Below are 26,597 nucleotides of genomic sequence, written 5' to 3' on the forward strand. Positions count from 1 at the left end.
CATACTAGTCCTTTCGTCTTTTGTATTACAAATCTCTTCTCCCAGTTTCATGGCTTGTCTAAACTCTGTACCTTTAAAAGAACAAGGGTTAAATACTTATAATCTCCTTCCTTGCTGTCTTTTGGATACAATTTTTCTTTTCCATTTTCAATTTTTCTCTGTACTAGTTTGGAAGGTATTCACGATTTTCTGTTGGATTTTCTGTTGTTTTCGTGGTTGCCCTAGGATTTTCAACATGCCATTTTAAGCGGAAGTCTAAAATGTGCCCACATTTTATCCAGTTGGCATTAAAAAAAAAAAAAGAAAGACAGAAAGAAGCGTAACAGGCAACCTGAACCAAGAGGTAAAAATGCTTTCTCGTTTGTGGCTAATATAACTCACATTCATTACTGGTTCTCCCTGCCATGTTGATCACTTGTGAAGAGGAGAAGAGCATAAACCTTCAGTTTTGAAATTTGATGATGAAACTTGAGACCACTTCCCAGGGAAATGCTTGCGGGCAAGACCGCCCAAAAGCAGCATGATCAAAAATCCCTTCTGTGTTAGAAACCCAAGGTCAAAGCGAATTTTCGAACCACAAGCACACCCTAGCACATGCAGTTCAAGGCATGACTGATGTAAACCTATGCTTTTAAGCAGATTTCTGTTCTGGAAACTTAAAAGCAGCACTTTCCTTACTCAGGCCTGCACTCTGACTATGCAAAGGGCACCGGCACATGGCAAAAGAGCCAGAAGGGCAGCACCACGGCCCTTCCCCCTCTCCAGGGGGCTCCCAGCTCTGCAGTTCACTCCTGAAAATGAGAAGCAGGTCCTTCCATTGTGTGGGCTTGCAGATTTGATGGGATGCCCCAACCTGGTGCAACCAGTTGTAGTTGATAATATACAGCATGGACTCAAAACAGTTCAAAATATTAACGAAAACAAAAATGAGTCTATATCACGGGAATCCTTTATGTCTCACGCTGTTCTGAGCACTCTTGTTTCAACGTACGAAGTCCTCAGGAAACCTAGAATGGACTTGGGGCACGTATTATCATCATCTCACTGCAGAGACAAGTGGTGCAGGCACCAGAAGGTGAAGTCACCTGCCCAAGGCCACTCTGGGAGTGAGCTGGGAGCTCGGGTCAGCTCCCACGCAGATGACGCCAGGCAGATGTGACTTACAGACTATCAAATCAATACTGTGTCCGCACCTAGAAGGGTAACTGAAGAACCGGGCACTTTACCCCCGATACCAAAGTTAAAGAATAAAATCAAAATGTAAAAGCCAGTTGCTTGGGATAGCCAGAAATTAGGCAGAAGGTCTCCTTTGTGTGATTACCTGCCTCTGTCTCCCGTTTCGCTTCTCTGTTACACATCTGTTAATATGAACCACTAAGTAAATCCCCCCTTGTGGTCTTTCTACATTATGCATACTTCCACAGCTGCTTATGTGAGCTCAGTGTGGGCTCGGGGTTTTATCTTGTGAATGTGATCCCTAGACACAGCCAGCCTGAATACTTCGGACTGAAAACCTTTTTTTGATCTCCAGTATCAAGGTTGGTAAAAGTGACCAGGAAAAGAAAGTCATGAAGTTTGAGTTCTTTCCTTCAATTCAACATGCGGTTCTTGCCCAGGTAAACCAAAGGGACTCCAGCGTGGAGGAACACACGGTTTAAAAGGGAGAGTAACAGTGACACATAAGGCAACATGGCAGAAACCAGGGGCCACGGGGGGAGAGCATTGCTTTTTTGCTCTCCAAATACATATGGCCTAAGTCCCTCACATTTATCCTTAGTCAAAAACTTGGAGGATGTTTTTCGCTAGGATGGTCCTTCAAGGTCATCTGATTCATCTCCTTTCAGTTAGAGATGAGAACACTGAGGACCAAAGAGATGGCCCAAAGTGACCTTGCTGGGAGTAGGGTCTTCTCTTTCTGGGTACCAAGGAGTGACTGGATTTCTGCAGCTCTTAGGATTGGCCCTCGGTTATGCTAACGCATCAGGCCAAGGGCTGCATTACGCTGCTGCCTTCTGCACAGGGAGCTGACTCACTGGGCGTCCTGTCAGCGTCGAGTTAAATGGTTTTCAAATGGCAAGCACAAAGACATTTCAGGGAAACTCGATGGCTCCATGGCCCAACTGTGACTTCCTTCTTTCCTGAACTAGCAAGACACAGGAGGAGCTTCCAGCTTGCAGATGGGTAGTACCCACTCTACCCTCAACCTGTGGGCCCACACGCAGACAGTTCTGCCCAGGCAGCCTCTGCTCTGGGGCCACCTTGGATTTCTGGTTTCATGTAAGACCCAAAACAGGGTTTCTCAGCACGTCTCTGTGGCAACAGAGATGGAGATGGAGGGGGTATTAACTTCCGGAAGGGACTCCAAGGTCCCCCTTCCCCCACCCACTGGGAGGAAGGTGGGGAGTCTGGCATCGCTCCTGGACATACTGGAGACGGCACTGCTCTCCTTCCTTCTCTCATGGCCCAGGTTTGCACAGATTGCTTCCTTGCGACGTATCCAAAACCTTGAAACCATGCAGTTGGTTGGGCTCAAACAATCCACGCAATCAACAGAAATGCTTGTCAGCGATCCCCTTCCTCTTTATAAAATCAGCCTCTGCATGAATCGTCCCCAAAGTCAGGATTCTTCAAAACGAGCCATCTCTTGATGTTTTAACAGCTCGATAAATGCAGTTTTTAACTGGGCAGAAAACAGCACACCAAAGTAGGTATCTGTACAGCCTTTTTATTGAGATTTATATGAGTAATTTATTCACACAGGATAGCAGCCTCGCTGCTCAAAAATAACTGTAAAAGACGGTGATATTGACGGTGACACACCACACACAGGGCGGGTGACCATAGACGTGTAACATCTCAGTAGGGTACAGTTTCAAACGTGCACTGATAAATGCATACTGAGACAGGACTATAAAACTCCACGGGCACAATCAATGTGAAAAGAGCTAAAAACCAACGATAATTGCACAGGTACAATAATATCTAGATTGACAATATCTGATTCACCGGCTTCACTTTGTATAGCAATGAGCAGTAGAAAACGGATTTATTTTTTTAAGGGGATTACACTTTGCCAAGAATATACTGAATATGTTACTACATGGATTGCTCTGCAAAACAGGCAGAGCAAAAGGTCAGCGTGGGAGGAGGGAACCCCTCTCGTGGGTCTGATCTTCGTTGCACACAAATCCTCATGGGTCGGCTCGAAAATAAGACCTTTCACCAAGTTTTCATCACACACGAGGGCATTTGCCTCTGTAACCTCATTTTTCGAACCATCTTGAAACAGCAAGGGGAAAAAAGTCACATTCAAATGAGCAACTCCCAGAAGTGGGGTTTTTAAACCCACCTGGCCGTCTGTAAAGAGTGCCCAGGAGGAAATTTCCAGTAAATGCTTGATGAGTCAGGTGCAGTGGTCAAATCTTGAGGCGATGGCAAGACTGACTGTGGAGATTTGACACAAGACGAGTAAGCAGTGATGGTCTGCGCGAACCTCGGCTCCCGAGCTCCCGAAAGATAACCACCTAGAAGGGAAACTGACCCACCCCGCTCACTGGGGCCCGGACACAAGGCTGGGGCTTTAAGAGCAAATCTATGTCACCAGGGAGTGACAGTGAAATGCTTTACTGACGTTCTTTTATAATGTGGCCAGTCTAGAATAAAGCATGAGGAGGCCTTTGGAAGAGGTAGATGAAAGCGGTATTTCACAGCGAGTTCGCTGTCAGATGTTACGGAAAAGTGCATATGCTCTCAGCACAGACCCCACAACGAGCTACTGTTGAGAACGGTCCACAGCAGTGAGAGGACACATGGGCCCCACGGTGCTGTAAGCGTGACTTCAATTTTACTTTGTGAAGAACAGAAAGGGTTGCCATTTCTTTAAATAACAAACTATACAAATAAAAAGGAGCAGAAATGATAAGGAATGCTTTGGATGAAAACAAATTTAAGGAGTCAATAAATAGAAAATGCTTTTGTGCTAAAATAGAACTCTTCTTTTATATATATATATATATGTAGCTTAGCAATCTTTGTTACTCAGAAAAAACCCAATTATAATTTGTTAAAACATAGAAAAATACAATTTAACAATAGAACTAAAAATGGCCAGTGTTTAGCTTATAAACCCACATATAATTATATACATCATGGAACACAGTCAACTAAGAAGCAAAGTCAACATCAAGTCCTTTGTACTATGAATACATGATTAGAAACCTTTCTCCATTCCCTTCCCTTATATTTTATAGGACAAAATAAAAAGTGGAAGCATAGGTACCAGTTTTCAGAGGTGATTTTGAGATTGTTAGGCATAGGAGTGTTTACTATAAGAATATGAATTACTTAACTCTAAAATGTAGGGTTTTTTCCTGTGTTTTAATGAAATGCATTTATCTGCAAACCCCCTTTCTGTAGTGTGTGCATGTGTGTGTTTAAATAAAGGCAATTTAAAATGTGGGGTGCTGCATTTATCAATCAATCTAACTCAGCCACATCAGGACATGTCCCCAGAGATGGCAAAATGACCGGCCATTCGTCTCTCCAGGCCTTCAGTTGCTGCTGAGGGGACATCCTGTCACACACACTCTGCTATAAAAAAAACAGCTCTTAGTCTCTGAGGACACAGGAAATCTGAAGTCCATTATGTCTTGAGGAAACCAAGGAGTACCATTTTAGAGTCCAACTTTCGTTAATGCTACAATAAAATTTTTAAAAATGCAGCCTGGGTTAAAAAAAATCATATTAATGTGAATCTCAGTAATTAATTCAAGCCTCTCTGGGAGGGAAAATGATGTTAGAACTTTAGGGAAAAAAATTTTGAAATTTTAAACTATTAAAGCTCCCTCTAGAAATGGGTGTGGCTTAAATAGCAAGCCCAGTACTGGATTCTGGTTTTATTGCAAACTCAATGGGTGTGCAACAATGTCTGCAACTGGCCAACAGTGCTCTGCTGGCTACCCAGATGCCACCTCTGGGCCTCCCCGTGGCTGCAGGGCACACACGCCAAGACATGGTGTTAGCTCTGGGTCCAGGGCACCTTCCCCAAGGGTGCTGGGCGACATGCATGCATTAGCAACTAAATTTCCACAGAATGTCCCAATGGAAAGCAAATGGCCTCTTAAGTAGTTCAGCACCTCCATATTGAAAAATAAAGTGACCAAGTCTAACAATATTATTATTCAACTCCTCTGTCATAAGGGGTGCTTTATAGTGTGAAGGGAATGTTTTTTTCTTTTTTTTACCAACAAATTAACTCCTTTCTTCCTTTGCCCCATTTCTACTACCATTCTCTCTGTGACACCCACTTGATCCACCTCTGGGCCACGACTGTCACAGATCCCAACTGAGCCCAATTTCTCTCCGGATACAAATAATGGGTCAGTCCCCTGGGGTGGGGAGAAGTTAATTTGTCAAGCATCTCTGAAGACACTGCAACAGTGCTTAAAACATAACTGAGAAAAAAATTACATATGATTAAATCATCCAAGATAAGTCTTATCTCACACCAGCACATTTAAAGGTATTTTTTATAGATTTACATCATGTAAAAAAAGTCCAACTTAGAGAATTTTGCTTCCTTCTTGGTATGTTAACATTTTGAAGCATCAGAAAAATCAATTCCACTGAAAAGTTAAATGTATTGAATTGGCCCAACTATAAATCCTGAATGAAAAAATAATAATAATAAATCATTAGAGAAAAACCACACTTTGATCTTTTTAATCTAGTTAAATTACACTGTCAATTGGTAAATGATATTTTTTAATGGCCGGTGAGGGTCTTAGAATAATTGTATCTAATATCCATATGGTATATTTCAAACTGCAAATCAAGCTAAATCTTGTTTAAAACAGATGGCTATTTGTTGTTGCTGCCCCCTCCCTCCATTTACTTTTTTTCAGTTTTATTGGTCTTTCTTGAGCAGAATGGTTCCTTTCCTCAACGCTCCTTCTTTTTACACACAGATTTGAAACTGTAATGTCAGTGAATTGACCACTCAGAGGCATGAGGAGTGAAACACTTGACATTAGCTAATTTCTGTAAGTTTGCTGAAACGTCATACTTGAACATAATATAGAAGAAAAAACCATGAGTCTCAATGACAGGAGGGGACAAATGCACCAAAGAGAATGCTTTATGTTAAAAAAACAACCTTGGATTCACAAAAGTTCTGAATTTATTCCATAGATGTTAGATAGCAGCTTAAAGTAATCTATTATTTTTTAGGCTTTGCTTTATTGACTCCTTTGAATTTTGAAGTCAAACAACATAGAACACAACTTTATAAAAATATCAACTTTGATTATCTTCTTTGACAATGTTAAAATATCCCAACTATATAAATCTAAAAGAGAACACTTGTGCAGAATTTTGTCCTTTGTAATGGTCCAAAGGTGGGAAGAGTCAAACATCTAGGGATGATATAACTCTTCAAACCTTCGAGAACAGCCGCGTACACCAAGACCTCTGAGCCAACAGGTTTCAGTGACGGGACAGGCCCAGGCGCTGGCCCAGGAGGTTCCCAGAAGGGGCCTCCGTCTGGCGGCCGGAACACTTACCCCATCAGAACAGCTGTAGGCACAGGTTCAGGAGTTCGGGTAGAAGACAGGCCTCTCCAGGACCGCCAAACCAGACGTGGCACAACCAGAGACGGCCCCAGCGAGTCGCTCATCCTACAGAGTCCTTTCAATAAAGTCCATTTACATCGCGGCCTTCCCAGCATGTCGGTATGAACCAAGTGTGAGTTGGGGGTAGTGGAAAAGTTTACTTCGAAGAAGTCTGAGGCAAAAGGGCTCTTGAGCTACCTTCCAATTCATATTTCTTTTGAGAAATTTCTAAAAGAGATTAACCTCATGTTCCACTCCAGAGCGAAAGTTCGATTTTTCACAGAGGTGCAACTCGGTGAGGCTAATGCCCTAGATAAGAGTGGGAGACGCTAGGCCCAGGCCCTGAGGGGGTCCCCGTGCCTCGCCACACACTCTGTCCAGCAGACGCACAAGGCACTGCGACTTCCAAACTCTGCGTGCTGAGCCCTTGTGACGATGACAGCAGCGACAGCTGTACTTGACCTTCCCTGGGAAGACGCTCACTCTGGAACAACTGCTTTTCTGTCTCTGGTGGGGTATTTTTTTCCCTAAACAATCTGAATACTATTCTTCCCTTTTAAAATCAGGAATGCATGTAAACAGCACACCCTCCTCCTATACTGGAAACAGCAGACAGTAGGACATGTATGTTAATTTCAACTCCACTTAGTAGTTGAGATGGACAGTGACCCTCTGCGTTTCTTTCCCAAAGTAACTCCTGTGAAGTAAAAGACTAATTATTTTTGCAACTCTCAAAATGGAATTTCATTAAAAAGGACTTACTTTCCCAATGAACACAGCGTACAAACATAAAAAACAAAGATTCAGACCCACTGAAAACATCAAGGACGGGATGCAGATAACTATGGTGTCAAGTTATGTATATTGTCAGTAGTTAACTTAGAAACGTACAATAAAATTGCACAGCACAAATAAGTGGACTTAAAAAAATTATTGTTATTATTGTTAGTCTGATGACATGGAGAACTTTGCTGGGAAAACACACTGGTTTCTTATGAGCCAGCATTTATTTGGGGCATGAAGAGGGGAAAAGAAAACGGGGGCGGGGGGGAAGGATGACACTGGAATTAGGCAAATAGTCTTTATGCGCTAATGTTGTCACTGTCACAGAACTACCCACCCAGTGCAAAGTATGACTCACTAATGACAGTAAGTGACAACATAAAAGTCAATATGCAGTTAACCCATTTTGACACATTCATCCTTCAGCATTCTTTTTTCAATAAAATTCATTTTAAATCATACTAAAAGGTAAAACAGAGTTTCCTTCCTTTACACGTCCATGACTGATACGTTTTCTGAGGTCAGGCAGAAGGAACCAGAGTTACTGTGTCACACCACGGCTTGCTGTCCAATGTTGAAACCCAACACAGACTCACCCCCAAACGTTCGTGTGCACCCAGAAACACGAAAGTGCTATTTCCTTAAAGATTTCTGAAAATCGCCATTGCCCTAAAAGTTAAAACTCTGCCGCCTCTCCGGAGTTCAGAATCACTGTAAACCTTTCCAGGGGTCTGCTGAACGCCTTCGATTCTGAGCGACTCCCCTGTCCTCTGAGGGCACACTCGTCTGTTCCCAGCTGAATCCGAGAGCTCCCTGGCAGAGGCGGACCCGTACCTGTGGGTGCAGCACACAATGAGGGCCCAACTGCAACCTTCTCAGAAAAGATCTTCAGCTTTCAACCCCAGGACAAGAAGTCGGTTCTGAAGTGCACAGAAGAAACACACGGTTGGTCTCCTATCCCCCAGTAGTATGGAGCAAAGACATACAAGGTCAGCAGTGGCTGTTTATAGATAAAATATGGCAATACGAGGGCAAGCTAGTACCCAACACTGTGGACGGTTCAGTTCCATGTTGGCAAGTCTAAGACCTGTTTGAAATCGGGCATAAAAATTGAAGTGGTAAGTGGGAGTCACCTCAAGTTCTAGGTTCATGTGTACGGAAGCGAGTGTGTAGTAAAGAACACTTTCTTTCCTTCAGTAGTTTTGAGTGTGGACACATGGGATGGTGGTGGGGGGCCCTGGGGAGGGGAGGGAGGCCGACCCCGGGCCTGAGAATGGTCACGACTCCTACTAGGAGCACCTCGATGCCCTGGGTCTTCACAGCCGAGGAAGAACCCGGAGGTAAGTGACTCCATCCTGTAATCCTCATCGCTCGCCAAATGGCTCCATTTCAAGGGCTGAAAGCACCCGGTGTGGACTTGCTCGACACACACCGTCTTCCCGGGACCCTCCTGTCCTGGGTGTCAGAGGCCATTGCTATTCCTGTGACACAGGGGTGGCTTTGAGAGCTCCACAACGCCCAATCGAGACTTGTTGAGGAACTTCGGAGCACGTCGCAACAACCGCTGGGCCTCTGTAAACGTTTCTGTCAACTCTTTCTTCCACTGCACAAACTCTGGATCACTCTAGATGGAAACACACATGGAGAAGTTGGGACGGCTTCACCCACTGTGCCCACAAATGTGGAGGCCTTGGAAACACCCCCCCTGCCCCCATGAAAGCACACTATTTTTTGCCCCTCAGCCGTGTTGTTAGCTGGTGGGTGCTACAGACTTCCTCCAAGGTCTCCCTGCAGAGGAAGGGAAGGCTTACGAGCCCTTCAGCCGATCCTCACACAGCCCCCCATGAGAATCACTGCCTTTAGTCTGCTTAGCGATTACCTTCAATTTCTGATTTCTAAAACAACTCAAGTCTAATTTAATTTGCCTTCCCTGCATCCTTTCTCAAATATATTTTTCCTATAGATAATATACGGATTTTTTAATATTTTGTATCTGCTTATGCCTTGTCTTGAGGTCTCCTGGGTTATCACTTTGCTGTATTTCAACCTCAGCAGCCTTTATTATCTTTAGGACCAGTGACTAGACTCTAAGTGGACCTGTAATTATCAGGAAAATGACCAACTGGAAAAATGATCAACTGTGGGATACTTTTAGTTCTTAAAAAAGTTGAGATATTTTTAAATTTGGAGGCTCTTCCTCTTTTACATAAATTCTTACGAAAAACATCTATATACAAAAGAACAAATAAAGTATAGATGCTGAGTTTTAGAAAGAATAGTTGTGAGCACCTGTGTCCCCCGCCCCCGCTGAAGAAACAGACTCGATCCATATTTTGACACGGTCTGTGTGGGTCTCCTGGACGGCAACCTCTCCAAGATACACACACACTGTCATAAATTTGGTGTTTCTCATTTCCTGATAATTTTAACACACACACACACACACATATATATATAATATGTATATATTTAATATAATGGATTGTTTAGTTTTACAGTTTGAAGAACTTAATATAAATGGAATCTGGAGTCTGCATTCTTCCACAGAGTATTTTGTTTATGCCATATCCTCACCTACACTTGGTATTATGATAGACGGGAAATGATCCATCTCACCATGGTCCAACTCTGCATTTTACTGATTATCAATGAAAAATGGGGAGGAGAGAGTCTGTAGGGAAGTACATGTATGAACCAGTAGAAATTTTGTTTCAGGAGGAACAGATCTATAGAAAATGAAGCAAGTAAACAGAACGAAAAGTCTTATTTCTTAAAAAATAGAACACATCTTAATGGGAAAAGAAAGATCAGGAGGTTAACTATACTGTACTCCAGATTGTTTTTACATTTTTTCCAAAGAAGAGAACGTGAATGGCCAACAGGTACATGAAAAGATGTTGCTCAACATCATTAGTCATTGAAGAAACGCAGATTAAACCACAATGAGATACCACCTCACGCCTGTCAGAATGGCCATCATCAAAAAGATAAGAGAGAACAAGTGCCGGCGAGGATGTGGAGAAAAGGGAACCCTGTGCACTGTTGGTGGGATTGTAAATTGCTACAGCCACTATGGAAAACAGTACGGAGGTTCCTCAAAACACTAAAAATAGAACAAGCCAAAAATATGATCTAGCAATTCCACTTCTGGGAATATATCCAAAGGAAATGAAAACAGTAACTAAAAAAGGTACCTGCACCCCCATGTTCATAGCAACATTATTTATAACAGCCAAGATATGGAAACAACCTAAGTGTCCACTGATGGATGAATGAACACACACACACACACACACACACACACACACACACACACACAACGGAATATTATTCAGCCATAGAAAACAAGGAAATCCTATCATTTGGGACAAGATGGATGGACCTTGAAGGCATTATACTAGGTGAAATAAGTTAAGACAGAGAAAGACAAATACTGTATGATTTCACTTATATGTGGAATCTAACCAACCAAACAGCAAACAAACCCACCAAATTCAGAGAAAAAGAGAGAAGAGTTGTGGTTACCAGAGGTAAGGGGTGGGGAGAAGAGAACTGGAGGGAGGTGGCCCGAAGGCACAAACTTCCAGTTGTAAGATAGTAAGCACTAGGGGTATACTGTACAACGTGATGACTGTATTTAACACTGTTATATGATACAAGCAAAGTCAAGAGAGTAGATCCTAAGCGATCTCATCACAACGATTAATTTTTTTCTTTTTTCTTATTTTATCTATATGTGAGGATGGATATTAATTAAACGTATGTGGTAATCATTTCATGGTATATGTAAATCACACCATCATACTGTATACTGTAAACTTATACAATGACATATGCCAATTATTTCTCAATAAAACTGGAAAAAAAGAAAAATGAAACAATTCAAGTCTATAAAATAATACATGGGTTTTGACAAATTTAACATACCTTCACATGCAGTAATGAAGTAATTAAATATGTTTTTGTATCTACTACTGGCTAACTCTTTACATATGCTCTACACACACACACACACACACACACACACACACACACACACACACACACCAGTGCCCCAGGAGAAGTGTTTAGGAATTAAATTTGGGCTACAATAGAAATTTTGTGAGAGAAACATGGAATTTCCCCTTTGAGGAGTCACTTTGGTATCTTACATTTATTTAGAAATACAAACCTCAACCTTTAACATGCTGAAAGATTTGGAAAATTATGTAACAAATAAAATTGTACGCCCCTATTAAATATTGGACAGAGTTCCCAGACAGGGTAATAAAATTATTTCATATACTTCCTCCTGACATGTTCTAATATTTGCTTCTTTAAAAATAACTTAATTTGCTGAAAACCTTGTACCTTAGGGCTTTCTTGCTAAGTTACAAAGCATGGAGTAAGAAAATGTTTTATAACCAGACAGCCATCTTTATATGTATATAAAATTGTTATAAATTTCACCTATGAGAAAATAATAAAAACTCACCTCACACTGCAAGACAAACTGCTTCCCTCCTTTTATCCTCAACAAAATGCATTTTTTGTCTTTAATTTGAGTTTCTTCCACAGACAGAATCTGTTCCATTGTCAGTAAATTTTGCTAATCACAAAAATAAAAATTATAAATTACTTCAAATTATTTCATTTCTTAAAGTTAAATTAATCAATAAGTAAAACCCAAAACTATCAGCTTAGGAAGAGTAAAAAATACACAAACAAACGAAAACCGGCATTTTTCTTTGATGATATACTAGAAGTGGGGGAGGGGAATAGCTATAAAGGAACACACACAAAAGTTCAAATTATAACATCTACAAAGAAAGCAATGTCTCTAGAAGGCCCAACAGCAAAGCTGTTCCCTCAACACAGAATCGATTTTTGAGTGATTCTGCATCACATGTACACTTTTTGTATCAAGCATTCATCTAAATTCCTATCAATAAAGTTGAGAGGGAACACTGACGTGCTCTACACGATTTACGTGAGTCAGCAGTATGTGGCTGAGCTTTAACACAGCAGCTCAGCACGTGTTTGGTAATGTTTAGTTTATAAGCTAACGCTATTTTGATAATCTCAAAATGATGTTATGAACGTAGGTGACACCCTTAAAAGATTGTCACACGAGGTCTACAGCATTATTGCTTATGGTGAATGCTATAGTGTCCTCAGTACCTTGCCATTTTAGGTTTTTTTGGATAGACTCCAAGAATCCTAAAGGAAAAACACTACCATCATAAACGCTCACATTTGCTTTTTCCTTATTTTTACCTACGAGTCCACGCGTGCGTAGTATGTAGCTTCTCAAATAGACATTGACTGTTTTAAAACCAAGATAACTTATTGCATCTGATGTTAAACAAAGAAAGATTGTTTTAAATTTAGTTTCGAGTATCTTTAAAAGTGGGACAATTTCCTTTCAATGTGCACAACAGCAACTTAGCAGTAGATAGCATAATAAATGCATGGTGTGCCCAGGGTCACCCATTATCTGGAATTATATATAATAATAATAACAACACACATACGAATTATAACTCAGGTGCTAAGTGTATATATACACATATATATTACAAGATGTATTATGTAACACACATTATATAATACCAGTACCTGTGTTATAAACAGGACTCCTCTCAAAGAGTCTGATTAATCATAACTCAGATCCTAGATGTATTATTTTTCAGAAAATGCCTTCCTTCTATGGTATTACTAATAGTGAGACGATCTCATGTGTTTATAAGAAATGTAGCAATATGCAATAGCAACCACTCATAATTAAATAGCAACTTCACCAATAGGGGTTTCAAAAATGCATTCCAAAGTCAAATAAACAAGATTTGGGCTTCCTTCTTTCCACACTGCTGACAACTGGAGAACTGATGGGCGGTATTCTGGTACAACCAACACATCAACTATGTTTTGAACATGTGAGACCCCTGTCCTGCTTAGTTGGTTCCCATGACTCACCATTGCCTCCCCAAAAGCAGAAACGTACCTCGCACCTGGTTTGGCGCCTTCCATAGTGACAAGCTCTGGGCTCCTCACACAGCAGGCACATAATAAATGCTGCCTGACTTCCTACAAGGGACAGTGTGGATTGGAAATTTCTTTGTATCTTGTTCATAGACATTAGCTCTTGCAAGGACCTTAGAGGGCAGCTGTATCTTCCTGTCTATTGTATAGAATCCACTTAGAACTTTCCGACAAGGTGGAGACAAAAGGAAGTATGGTTTTGTGACCTCAATGCAGCGCCAAGCATCACGGCTTACATCACTTACCTCATTTCATTTGACGCCAACGAGGGAAGGTCAGTGCAGGCAGACCCTGGTCAGAATCACTCCTAACTGCCTCGCTGTGTCGTGGGGACCAGACTTTCCCTCTCTTATGTCCTGGTTCCCTCTTTATAAAATACGAGTTGGACCCTCAAAGGTTGGTACACATTAAATGAGGGTTGTTTTTTTTCTTTTCTTTTTTTTTTTTAACAGCACTCAGTCCAAGATAAATATGCAAAATGTGGTGGTGGTTGTTATAATTTCTATTTCTCCCATTTTATAGACAAGGAAACTGAGGCTCAGAGAGTCAGCATAATGTGCTCAGAGGCCCAGGGACACCGCGCAGTGGATTTGAACACCTCTGTCTGACTCCAAAGTTCTAGCATTCTCTTCGTTTTGACCTACCCAGCCGCTCTCCAGTCTTCTTCCAACCTGTCTCCTTTGGCCTCACTGAATGGCACATTCTGTTTCCAGATATTGCAAAATCCTTCCTTGACTCAGAAGTTTAAAAGTTACAGTTTGAACATTAAGATCTCATGTATGCAAGTTCCAATTGATACGCAGGGCTTCAGAGGCTATTGGCTATTGTACAAAACGCGCAGCAGCAGGATGAAATAACCATATGACACTCCATACAATGACAGTAAGTGCTTGGTAATCATGTGTCAGACTTACTCGTGACTCTCCCTCTCCTCTCCATTCAAGTCGGTTTGGAAAGAGGTAAAAATATCGACGCTGCCACTGAGTCAGAAACGGGTTTCCCAGTTTCAGCATGTACCCATGCATTATACAGTCTTTTCCAAGAGCGTAATCTGAGGAATACAAAATAACTATAAGTTAAGTAGGCTCTGAAGCAGAATGTCTATATCATTCTCAGAAAGAAAAGAATCACACACTTTATGGGAAAGTAAGGGTCTATCAATATAACACATTACAGAAATCATCATTTCAATTTTTAAACGCGTGTGAACTGGGAGTCTGACGAACAGCGGTTTCTTCAGCTGTCTGTCTACTAACATATTAAATGGGTGCTTCTCAATTTTGATACACTGGTGATCACGTTCATTTATTGCTCTGAGAGGGCAAACATCTGTTCTCAAACTATTTTTTCCATTATGTATAACGAGAATTGGAGAATAGAGTAATTAAATTCAAGCCACACCCAAAGTACCTTTGCTTCTATGTGGAAGGGGGGCTCTCCCTTTAGTCTCCCTTTTATTTGTAAATAATTAACAGAGTGAGGATTTTCTTGTCTAAGTCAGTCAAAGTAACACCAGGATCAAAGCTGTTTATTCCTTGACTTAGGTTACATTTATCCCTGAAATATTAGGTTGGTGCAAAAGTAATCACCGTTTTTGCAATTATTTTTAACCTTTGAAACCGCAATTACTTTTGCACCAACCTAATATATGGTTACATACAGAGACCAAGCTCACGTTGAGTCCTTATTACCTTTTCATAGTGAAGTATTGACTCTTTTTTTTTTTTTTAATTAAATTTATTGGGGTGACAATTGTTAGTAAAATTACATAGATTTCAGGTGTACAATTCTGTATTACATCATCTATAAATCCCATTGTATGTTCATCACCCAGAGTCAGTTCTTCCATCACCATATATTCGATCCCCCTTACCCTCACCTCCCCCCCCACCCCCCTTACCCTCTGGCAACCACTAAACTATTGTCCGTGTCTATGAGTTTCTGTTTCTCATTTGTTTGTCGTTAAGTGGCTTGCTTTGCCTTCATTAAAAGCTCAGGTGATTGTGCTAAACTCATTCGTTCACTCCCTCATGCATTCATTGATTCATTCAACAACTACTAAGTGAACGCTAAGTGCTGGGCATGTTCTGCATATTCTGGGTTCAGCGGGGAGTAGAAGAGACAAACTCCTGACCTTCAGGAAGCTTCCATTCTAGTGGGGGACTCACACATAAACAAACAAGCAGTACCCCTGTTGTGCCACATGGACACAAGTGTGGGGCACAGAACCAGATGGACAGATGGATGGGACCAGGGAGGGTCAGCCGTGAAGGGGTGAGCTTCCGTTAGGCGTCATTTTACTGGACAAGGTGTCTGCATTTCTAATGTATATTTAAAATCTAAGCCTTGAGTTTTTACTTTAGAGATCTAAGCCTAGTCTGGAAAGGTGACTTCTGAGATCTTCAACCGAGACCTAGTTATGCCCAAATTAATTACTTAAATATGAAGATAAATTCATTAATTTGTTAGACGTTCCAATTATAGCTCTAATTTAAAACACACACACACACACACACACACACACACTCTTCAGCAAGATCATTTTTTTCCTGGGTCTAATTTGTCAAGATTCTGACGACATCATGGCGCTCCCCAGAGCAAAGCACCATTGATAGAATTCCTTGTGCTAAATCTGCCTCTGCAAACACAGTCCAGAGTGAGCTCAAAGGACCTGTTCTCTACGGAACAGCTTAGCAATAAAGCCCCTTTCCCTGCAGAATGGAGGTAAGCACAGTTAAAGGGCTGGAATATTCCCTTGCTGCATTCAGGGAACTTCTATATAAGAGTAATTTATCCAGGATGGAGGACACTTTTCTTGGCAGATGCTAAGTGCTACTGGGAAACTGTGGAGACCCATGAAGAGTCAAGATGGCCCCAGGCCCAAATAACCTAGTGAAAGAATGAAATTGTTTCTGGTCATTCTTATAGAAAGTTAATCTCAAAACATCTTTGCTTAGAGGTATAAACAAACAGCACCTTACCATAATCATCAACCACAATACACTTAAATATCCAACAGCCGTAAAACCTTAGAAAAATTAACAGTGACAATACTTAGTGAATTAAGAATCATGATCTATTTAATACTCAGTGTTATACAGTGTACTTTGGAGCTCCTAATAGGGCACTCGAATATTGTAAATAAAAATATGGCTGGGCGATTCTTCAGTGCTGTTTGTAATATAAATGTACAAACACATTTATATCTCTTGGCAAGTGAAATGCAATGGTAGGTTCCTCACCAGGACTGGCTATATACTTCACGGGGCCCAGTACAAAATTAAAATGCAGGCCCCTTGTTCAAAAATTGTTGAGAATGTCAAGATGGTGACAGCAGAACATTAAGAAAAGTGGGGTGCCCTACAGGATGGGACACGCCCATGACACTGGTGCTGTTCCTGACACCGTAATACTCACTCTTCAACTTCCAAACTCATCTCCAAACACTCCAAGATATGAGGACACACTCACAAAATGCAGCTGAGTCCATCCATTTTTATGTATGTGTTGGTTAAAGACTTTGAAGTGTTATACTGAACTGCAGCATGCCAGATAAAACTAAAACAACTGATGGCATTTCCCTCTATTAGAAAGGACTTTGTGACCCACATGCTTTTTCAGCTTTACAAGAAAATTTGAAAATTCACTGCATTCGGAGTATCTTGAGAGACATTAGCTAGTTTACCTTCTTCATGGCCAAGTTGCTTATTTTTAGCTCTCTTCCTGGCCTCGATTTTATCCGTGTCTGCATTTACTGCTTCATAAACAGTTTCCGCGACTTCCTGCTGCCAGCGTTCAGAGATAACCAAGGGGAAATTCTTGTAGAGTTCTTGGTCGCAATCAAGAAGCTTAGTATTTTAAGAAATTGAGACAGTTAGGATTTAGCAAACTTACAAAGGCAACAGATTCCGAAGCATCAGAACTATATGCAGGAAGGTAACTAGATGATGGCCTATAATCATTCAGAATAATTTATTAGGTGTCATACATGTCTCCTCATGACGATCAAGTAACCGTCACCCACAAATGGTTCGCGCTGATGAGCCCTTCACTTTCAGTCCTGGATCAGTTAGATTCACCCGTTTTTCTAAACTATCTTCGGTACATTTTTGCCCATGAAAGGTATCACACACAGGATTCTTATCTGAAGTACTAAATAGATGCTGATCAAAAAGAGAAATTAAAATTTCAATTATGGTGACGATCTTTTATTTATATTGGAAATAGACTCCTATAATTTTAGAAACAATTGAAAAAAGGAGCCAAGAGAGCCTTCTAACTACCTTCAATTAATCTGAAAAGTCATAAAAACAAAAGGTAAGGCTAGGCCGAATTTACCATTCATTCCACGAACCTTCCACCTAATCCAAATTTCACAGTATCATCTAGTGTATACGCATAAAGCTCAAGAAACATGGCGAGTTCAGGCAACTTAGCGTGTGAGAGGTGCTGTCATAAAAATTACTTAATGACAGCATTTCTCTTCCAAACTGTTCCTCAACATTCTTCATTCTTCCCCCTAAGTGAGGCTGCCCTCTGAAAGGGAGTCAGGAAAATGGTGTTATGCACAAGAGCTACGGTTTTGGGATAGAAAGGCTGGTGATTCTACTGAGAGAGAATAATGCGTGTCCTTCAAAAGCACAAATCCCTTTAGAAATGTGCTCTGCTCACTCCTTTGCCTGAGAGATAAGTACAGGGGGTCCATGACCTAAGATGGTTTGACTTAAGATGCTGTGAGTGCGATAGGCATTCAAGAGAAATCGTATTTCAAATTTTGATTTTTGATCTTTTCCAGGACTAGCAACATGGGGTACGATACTCGCGTGACGCTGGGCAGGACAGCAAGATGGTTTTGCCCACCCGTAGGTGAATGTAAGTGTTCTGAGCACGTGTCAGGTAGGCTGTGCTAAGCTATGATGTTCAGTAGGTTGGGTGCGTTAAATGCATTTTCAGTTTACAGTATTTTCAATTTATGGGGGTTTATCGGGACGTAACCCCATTGCAAGTCAAGGAGCATCTGTAGCGGGTAGATATTATAATAGGCAAGTTACTTAGAAGGAAAAGGAAGAGCGAAAAATGAGGCACTGGCCCAGGACCTTGAGCAAATCCATGAAACACCCCATCCAGGTGCTCTCCACCTTCCCTTACTGACCTATTACGCTAACGTGCTGACTTTAAGATCACTGATTCCTAGAAACTTCCCTCTTTCCGTTTTCATCAGACGTCCTAAATAGGCCCAGAGCTGAAACCCTCAGCTGTTTTGAGCGTGAGCACTAGCGGTGTGTGCACACCCATGAGAGTGTGTGTGTGTGTGTGTGTGTGTGTGTGTGTGTGTGCGCACGTGCGTGTGCACATGTGCTGGGGTGTGAGTACCAAGGCCGGAAGAGCTGCCTGCGATTAGGGACCCTGGGACAGATTCTGAAGAGTTTGGCAAAAGTAAAAATACTTTGTTTGCCACAAAAACTTTCCCAAGTGGTTGTTCTGAAACGGTCAACTCTTCTTTACACACAAACCTTTCAGCTCCTATAATTTCAGCAAGCCTTGACTGTTATGGCTTGGCCTATGTTGTTTAAAATGATTAAAACACAGAAGAAACTTTATATTGTATGTGAGGATTTAAAAAAAAAATAAATAAATAATGTATTATTTGGGCTGTTTACTTAAAGAATAGTTTCTTAAAATGCAGATGCCCCAGCAGGACGAGGCTGTCCTGGGGCCAGAACCCAGGCTCCCGGCTCTCAGTTGCAGCCCTGCCACATGCCACTTCCTGTCATAAGTGTGCTCATTTTCAGCTCTTGGTCAGGAAGAACCAAAACCACGATGACAGAAGCTACTAGCGTAAGAATCGACCACATGCCAGGAAGCTTACACACGTTATGTCAGTTATGCTCAGAGAAGTCTTGGTAATGAAACCAGTCACCATACAGGGGTGAAAAGCAACGCTCACGAGGTTACCTAAATGGCCCCCATTCACTCAGCTAATGTGTGCAGATGTGAGCCCACTCCACGTGACGGCAAAGCCCAGATTATGGTTTACAGAATTTGAAGTATGAAAATCTCTTTCTAACATCAAAACTTTTCGTGGGCTCCCACATCGTAAGCATTTTCCTTTTAGCACCCTTTGCGGGACAGGAGTCCATGACAAACTTCTGTCGTGACAGCAGTAATCCTTTTAGATAACTTTGTAAATGGATTGTTCCCCAAAGCACTGCTGGAGGCTGGGCCTTACCCGCCTGACTCATAATGTCTGTCCAGGCTACAAAAGATGCCCAGGGCTCACTGCTGTCCCCCAGGAGAGCCACTGCTCCAGACCACAGGGGGGGCCCTGACACGCTCCACGTCCCCTTCACCTCCCCTCCTGCTCCTGGGAGGATGCTGCCTGTAGGACTCAGCCCGTCCTCTCCTGACACCAACTGCCACCCTCCCCCCCCACCCCCGCCCCGTTCCTGAGGGCACTGGGCCTCCTCATGCTGCTCTCCTTCCCCACCATCTTCACGTCTTCCCCCAGCCACTTCTCCACCCTTTCTGTCCCCGTATCCTACTTGGTTCCAGTTCTGTGTGTGTATGCTGACAGCTCCTGCCAGACCCTGGCATTTCACTTGTCAGTCTTAGCTACACCTCGCAGCTGTGTGTTAACAGGGCTGCAGCCTTCTGGAGGGGAAGTTACTCCATGGGAAAAATGAAGGGTATAAATGCAGGCAGCTGGGAGGAGAGAGGGACCATGTAGGAGAAACTGGGGAGACCCTGGGGGAAGCTGTGAAAGCGGGGCAGACGAGCGTTTGACTCCTAGTGACACACTTTGACTTTGCAGCGTAAAGAGGAGGGTTTTCTCTCATGACTCACCAGCTGTAATTACATCTTGTCTGCTTGGGAAAGTAATACGAACAAAAGTTTGAAAAATGCAGAGGATTCTATTAAAAAAATGGTGATTATTTCATTTTTGATTGACAAATGCAACATGATTCATGCTGTTTGCCCCCTTCACCCTAACACAGAAAGACTGAAATACTCAGAAGGATTAAGCTGACTGGCTCTGGGGCACGAGGAGAGGTATGTTTGCTTTCACACGGTTGTTATTTCCTGCCTCCTATGCATTCGAATTTTATTTCATTCACAAATATACCCAAATCAGTCAAAATGTGACCATCTTGCAGTTTATCAAATATAAAGTGATTGGTCCAAAGAAAGCTTTCATAGCTTCCAATTTAGGTCCTTGACGTCTATAGTCTTCAAACATGTAGGCATTCGTTTATAAGTTACATTCCACAGAGAAGCCCATACTAAGATGATCACGAAGGGTGATTTCCAGTAAAAAACCCCTCGACCCTCCGAAAACACTGAAGAAACACCACGTGTGTACCTTGATGCCTTTGGTGTCCTCTTCATCAAACGAGCCGATGTCAAAGGCGTCAGCAGCATTGACTTCTCCCCGCGGTGGGATCAAGGGTGGAGGGTACTGGGAGGCCCGAGAAGGAAGGTTCAGTTACCAGACGACCTACGGCCCCGTCCCAACCTCCCTTTCTCTAAAGAACACACCGTGCAAGATCTCAGTCCACTACACTCTGTGCAGGATTGCGGCCCAGCTCATATGAATCGCATTACACGTTTCACAGATGAGCTTGTGCCCTGGATGGCCTCAAAGGAAGACCCCAGATTGTAGGCAAATTTAAGGAAGGGAAAAGAAGACTCATGTCCGGTCTTAAGTAATTATTCAGTATAATGGAGTCTCAGGACTGCCCATCCCCCCAGCGCAAGAAGGTGCCTTAAGAAGGCACGTTCTCTCAGGTGATGAAGGCACCACATTCCACTGGCTGGAGCCTGGAAGTACCACAGGGCAGGCAGAGGGCTCCACACCCACAAAGGTTCTGGTGCCCACGGAATCAGAGCTCACTCTCGTCCCAATCAGGCAGGACTAACAGATCATGATTCCATCACAGTCTGAATTCTCGCAAAAGCGAGTCCAAAGCTGATAAGCAACACTTAATTAAAAAAAAAAAAAAAAACAAAAACAAAAAAAAACACTTCAATTTGTGGTGTTTTCCTATATCAACGAGAATATAAAAATATCTCAAAATAAGGAAAGGGCATTATGTTGATAAATAATCATGCTGATTCTTACATTATATGGTACTGGCCTAGAACGTTTATGTAAGTATACGACATTTTCATATAGAAAAATATAAAAATACAGTCACATATTGAGATAAGTCAAGAGGATGAGCGGAAGCCAAAAGAGTCTCAATTATATGGATATTTGAATTAGCTGGATAATAGCTCCATTTCACCATTTATTAATTTACCCAGAAGACATTTTCAAAATGTTTAAACGAGGGAAATGAGGAGAGAAATTGCCCCCAAAGGAGTCGGTCCCATGGCCACACCGGATAGAAGAGCAAGAAGGACCCTGCAGACAGGGACCCTGGGGACAGAACCAGGAGATGGAGACGGAGACGGAGACGGAGACGGTGGTGCCCAGGGTGGGGTCCCGGAGGGAGTACCTTTTGTAAGTAGACATGCTGCCAGTCAATGCCTCTGAAGAAGCTGTGTTCTTTCAGTTCCTGTGCCCTACAGAAGAGACAGATTCACAATGGTGGTGAGTATGTATTTGGAACTCTAAGAAATATTTTGTAAAAACTACCTCCCGTTAAAAACACAGAGGAACAACTGTTTCCAGTTTCTTAAGAAGCACGTAAAATATGCTTCAAAGCAACGCAGAACACACTGTGATGTACAGAAATACTGCATGCTGAGGCTAGGAATAAAATGATCATTTATTTCGGACGTTTATTCCAGTTTAGGAGAACCGAGGAATTGTTCACAGATCACACACACACACACACACACACACACACACACACACACAGTGCCAAAAAAATGTATACACAAATTAAGAAAGGAAAAAACTATTAATATATAACGATAACAAAAGATGAATACAAGTCACGTCTGACTTCTGCAATTACAAGAGGTGCTCACAGTGGTTACCATCAGCGTCCAGACACTTCTCATGATGGCGAACTACTGCTTGAGCATAGATAATATCTCTTAAAATGTGTATACATTTTTTTGGCACCCCAGGTATATACCTCCAAGCAATTAGAAAGTCCCCAGAGAGAAAAGTCAGTGATTAAGCTCAGGCATGCAACTTCGCTCTTTCCAACAATCACCAAAATGACTGAAAGGGAACGTGTAGGCATAAACCCACCACAAAGAGAGGGAAGCAGGCCATCAGCAGACAAGATGGGAAAGGACAGAGGGGCAGTGACAGATGACAAAATGTAAGACAGCTCCCTCCCGGGGGACGGAGATGCTGAGTTCCAGACTCATGAGCATGTGTGTGGGTGAGACACAGGTTGAAGACAGAAGGTCGGCTGGAACTCTACAAGGAACCCTTGACATAAACGCCCGAGACACCTGCAGCTAGGTGTATATTCTAATGGGGGGTGGAAACCTATGAAAGCTTCTACTTTTAGAAATTAAACTTGCTAATTAAAAAGCAGTCAGTAAAAGGGTTGGAAATTTAAGCTATCAGATAGGAAAAGACGGTCACAGCAAAGATGCAGATAATGCACAAGGTCAAGAGCATAGATGACCCCTCTGAAAGCCTAACACCCGGGAGTTCTAAGAGCTAACGAAGGAAACGTCAGGTAAACAAAATAAGCTGAGGAACATGAGTCTTCTGAGTAAAAGGGACTCTAAGTGGCTGATATGTGAGTGATAACGGAGTTCCGTGACCAGCACTGACTGTTCACTTGCAGATAAAGCTGTGTCTGCAAAGTTCTGGGGGAAATTATTATCGATTCAGAATTCTATATCCAGCTAACATATGAGTGAAGTCTGAAGACGGCAGGAGGACACTCTGGATATGTAGGGATGCAGACAATTTATCTCTCATCCCCCCTCTATTAGGAGTCACTTGAGAACATGCTCCAGCTAATGGGGTGGCGAAAGGGGCCCAGAAAAGCAGACGGTATGGGATCAAGTAAATGGCAGGTTCAAACCAAGAGAGCAAAACCAGGGAGGTGTTGGGTAGAATAATGACTGGCAGAAGCAGAGCTCTCAGTTGTCATGCGAGCTGGTAGGTTTGAGTCCTGCGTGAAAGACATTCAGGGGGTAAATGAAAGTCCATATCTCTCTCTCTCTCTCTCTCTCTCTCTCTCTCTCTCTCTCTCCATATAGATATAGATATATAGATATGAACTTAAGGTCATTACCAGGCTAGGTAGAAACTGTGTAATGAACACACTTCCGGTGCCATGTGATATAAATACTACCTCTTCATTTGCAACCTTTGAAATCAGCCTATGTGTGCAGCACTAAGATATGATTTTGCAAAATAGGGAGTAAATAGTATCAACTCAATGAGACGTAAAAATCAAAATTAACAATGACAAAAACTAGTCAGTGAGAGAGAAGATGAGAGAGAAAGATAGGAATGCAAAACCTTCATTTGATAAAGTGGTGACAAGAGATACTGTTTGATGGAACAAGGCACAATTGGGTAAGTATATGATTTAAAGCTACAAAGGTTAAGCAAAAGAGGAACCAAAACCAGTGTTTCAATTCTTTTGAGAAGGTGGTGGGGTAAGGGAAGGCTCTGTAGAAAGTAGAGTGAGCTAAATCTTCATCGATTATAGTAAGAATAGGTAATTTCTCAAATTAACAAATAAGGAAATATACATGTAACACATTATTTAGCTATCTATATAACATACATATATAGTATATATAATATACCGGGGGTGCCAAAAAAAATGTACACATTTTAAGAGATGTTATCTATGTATTACTTTTCGAAGTTGAACTGAATTATGGTAGCAATGTGTAGTATGACGTTCGCTCAAAAGACGGCGTTAATCAAATGAATGCTAGCGTCATGCATTGCGTCACAATCTTAATACAGTTTTTTCCTTTCTTATAATAAAATGTGTATACCTTTTTTTGGCACCCTCTGTGTATACACACACATATGCTACTCTAACATACACATATGCACGCATATATGGGACATACATACATATAACATATGGTTAACAGCTGTTTCTTATGTAAAGCAAGGCTGGGAATGGAAAGAAATAGGGGAAAGGTCTGTTTTGAGTACTCTATAAGCTTTCCAGGTGTTACTGGGTTTTTGTGTTTTTTTCTTTTGCGGGGGATTGGAGGCAGATAGAAAACATGTATAAGATGGCAGTTAGTCAGTTATACATTGGAGAAAATATGTGAGAACTTGATCAGAATATTAAACTATCATAACGGCCAAGATAATCATTACTAAAACTTAACCAAACAAACTATGAAGTATGAGAATTCATTTCTACCACCTATAGGATCGATTTTTAAAGTGAAAAAGTTAGTGACTCCTTCAACTTGTTCATTACAAACCACATGAGACAACAGACATATTTCCCATGTGATTTCCTCCCCCACGACCCCCATCAAAATGGAAGATTATTACGGACTAGGAATGGTTTTTGATACACTGAAAAATGACTGTTTCGCTTTCCAGGTAAAGAGCCTGACAGCAGAAACACCAGCCTACCCGCTTCCATGACAGCCGAGCCGCTTACTAACGTCTCGCTGCAGCAAACCCTCCAGAAGGGACTTCAGTTCAGGGCAGAAGGTGTCTGGGAGTTCCACATTCTGGGGGGGAAAAAGAATATAATTTCAAAAATACACTCATGGAAATGGTACCTTCACATCCAACCAGACTTACAGGCCACTTTGGATAAGGACAGCGTTGAAAATTACAGACTCATCACAAGTTAATATTTACTCTAAAGAAACAAAACGGTTACTAATCATTTTCAGAGCCAACCCACAGGCTGGGGCCAGGTGAGAAGGATCAGACGGTGTACTCGCTCTTCTGCATCTCAGTAATTTCCCCTTTTATTTTGATTTCTTTAGTTTTGTTCTCAATTTTCTATATCTTTCTCTGACTAATTGTTAGCAAATCTTGATTTTTTTTTTGCCTTGCTGTCTATTTCCATTAATTTTTCCTTTAGAAATTCTTCTAGGGACGGTGTTTTCATTTATTTAAGAAAGCACATTGTTACGTTGGCTGTAACGGAAACACGAATGGGGATAAAAACAGAGTTTTTAATCTCCTTACCACGGTGAGTGTCATCCGGTCTATTTCATGCTTATCTTTGGTTTTATGTTGTCTGAAAGGGCTGTGTCTGTGGAAATCAAGAACATTATGTTATAATATGGTATTAGCTAACTTAGCACATATCATTGACTAATATTTGGGTCAAGCATTATGTTCTGTCACTGTTCATTCAAAACCATGGAAAGACAAAAGCCAGAAGAATTTATCATTTCCTGAGAAAAACTGTTGCTCAGATATGTTAGGTCCCAAAAGAGCAAGGCTTATGCTTATGTGAATGGCTTCATCCTCTCGTCCATGAAGTCGTGCCCCTAAAATATGCTTTAGCAAATATATTCCAAAGGATAGTTTAAAATATCATTAGGAAAAATTAACTAGCTAACAGGTAGTCCTGAAAATTAAGGTCATTTATACAATATTTGTCACATTAGTGTTTGAGGTAATAATTTTCATTTATGATTTTTTTCAGTAAAATAGTTATTAGTCCCTCAAACAACCCAAGAACTGTAGTCAAACCAAAACATGACCAAGCTGAACATGTTCCCCCCCCCCCAGAAACCAGTAATTCTAAGCGATACATTCCTTTGATGACAACAGAGACAGATGAACCCCTGTGCCCCCCGAGCTTCCAGTTCTGGGGCCACTCAGTCACGATTTACTTAAGGAGACCCCAGACGTGAAAGTCAGAAAATCTGGGTTCAAGCTGTGACGTGGCTGTTTACTGGCTGCGAGCCAGTCATGTAAACTTTCAATACCAATTTTTTCATCTGTAATGGGGCAGAATGCCACATACTTCACAGAAATGGTGACGAGAACAACCAAAATACTGTTTATGCTAGTAGCCAAGACAAGGGCCATATACGGTAGGTATCCGATATGAAAATCATTTGTGAAAATAATAAAGATGAATCTTTATAAAACAAATGTCTGCTTGATAAACTCTGTAAAACAAATTATTCTTACTCTTTACCACGTTTTTAAACTCTGGAGAAGCTGGCTTTTAAAGGAAATCTTATCATTAAAAGAAACCAGTAAACATGCAAATTAGAAAACCAGGGCCTTATTTATTTATTTGAAAA

At 41.6% G+C, this 26,597-nt stretch overlaps 1 protein-coding gene across 4 annotated transcripts in view; it reads right to left on the reverse strand.

The window, feature by feature from the left end:
* Positions 1–6,160: 6,160 nt before the first annotated feature.
* The window catches only part of GRK3 (G protein-coupled receptor kinase 3), a 118,130-nt gene continuing 97,693 nt past the window's right edge, over positions 6,161–26,597 (reverse strand). For all 4 annotated transcript variants that reach the window (XM_074321795.2, XM_074321797.2, XM_074321796.2 and 1 more), the window contains 8 exons: positions 25,522–25,588; positions 24,952–25,052; positions 21,911–21,977; positions 20,773–20,868; positions 17,098–17,260; positions 14,327–14,463; positions 11,866–11,979; positions 6,161–9,015 (listed from right to left, as the gene is read on the reverse strand). In XM_074321795.2, the coding sequence (XP_074177896.1) occupies positions 8,854–9,015; positions 11,866–11,979; positions 14,327–14,463; positions 17,098–17,260; positions 20,773–20,868; positions 21,911–21,977; positions 24,952–25,052; positions 25,522–25,588 (907 nt within the window). In that variant the 3' untranslated portion in view covers positions 6,161–8,853. The remainder of the gene's footprint in view (positions 9,016–11,865; positions 11,980–14,326; positions 14,464–17,097; positions 17,261–20,772; positions 20,869–21,910; positions 21,978–24,951; positions 25,053–25,521; positions 25,589–26,597) is intronic.

The sequence above is a fragment of the Rhinolophus sinicus genome, chromosome 9 (assembly GCF_057876585.1).
Source record: "Rhinolophus sinicus isolate RSI-liver-muscle chromosome 9, RSI-T2T, whole genome shotgun sequence".
NCBI lineage: Eukaryota > Metazoa > Chordata > Mammalia > Chiroptera > Rhinolophidae > Rhinolophus > Rhinolophus sinicus.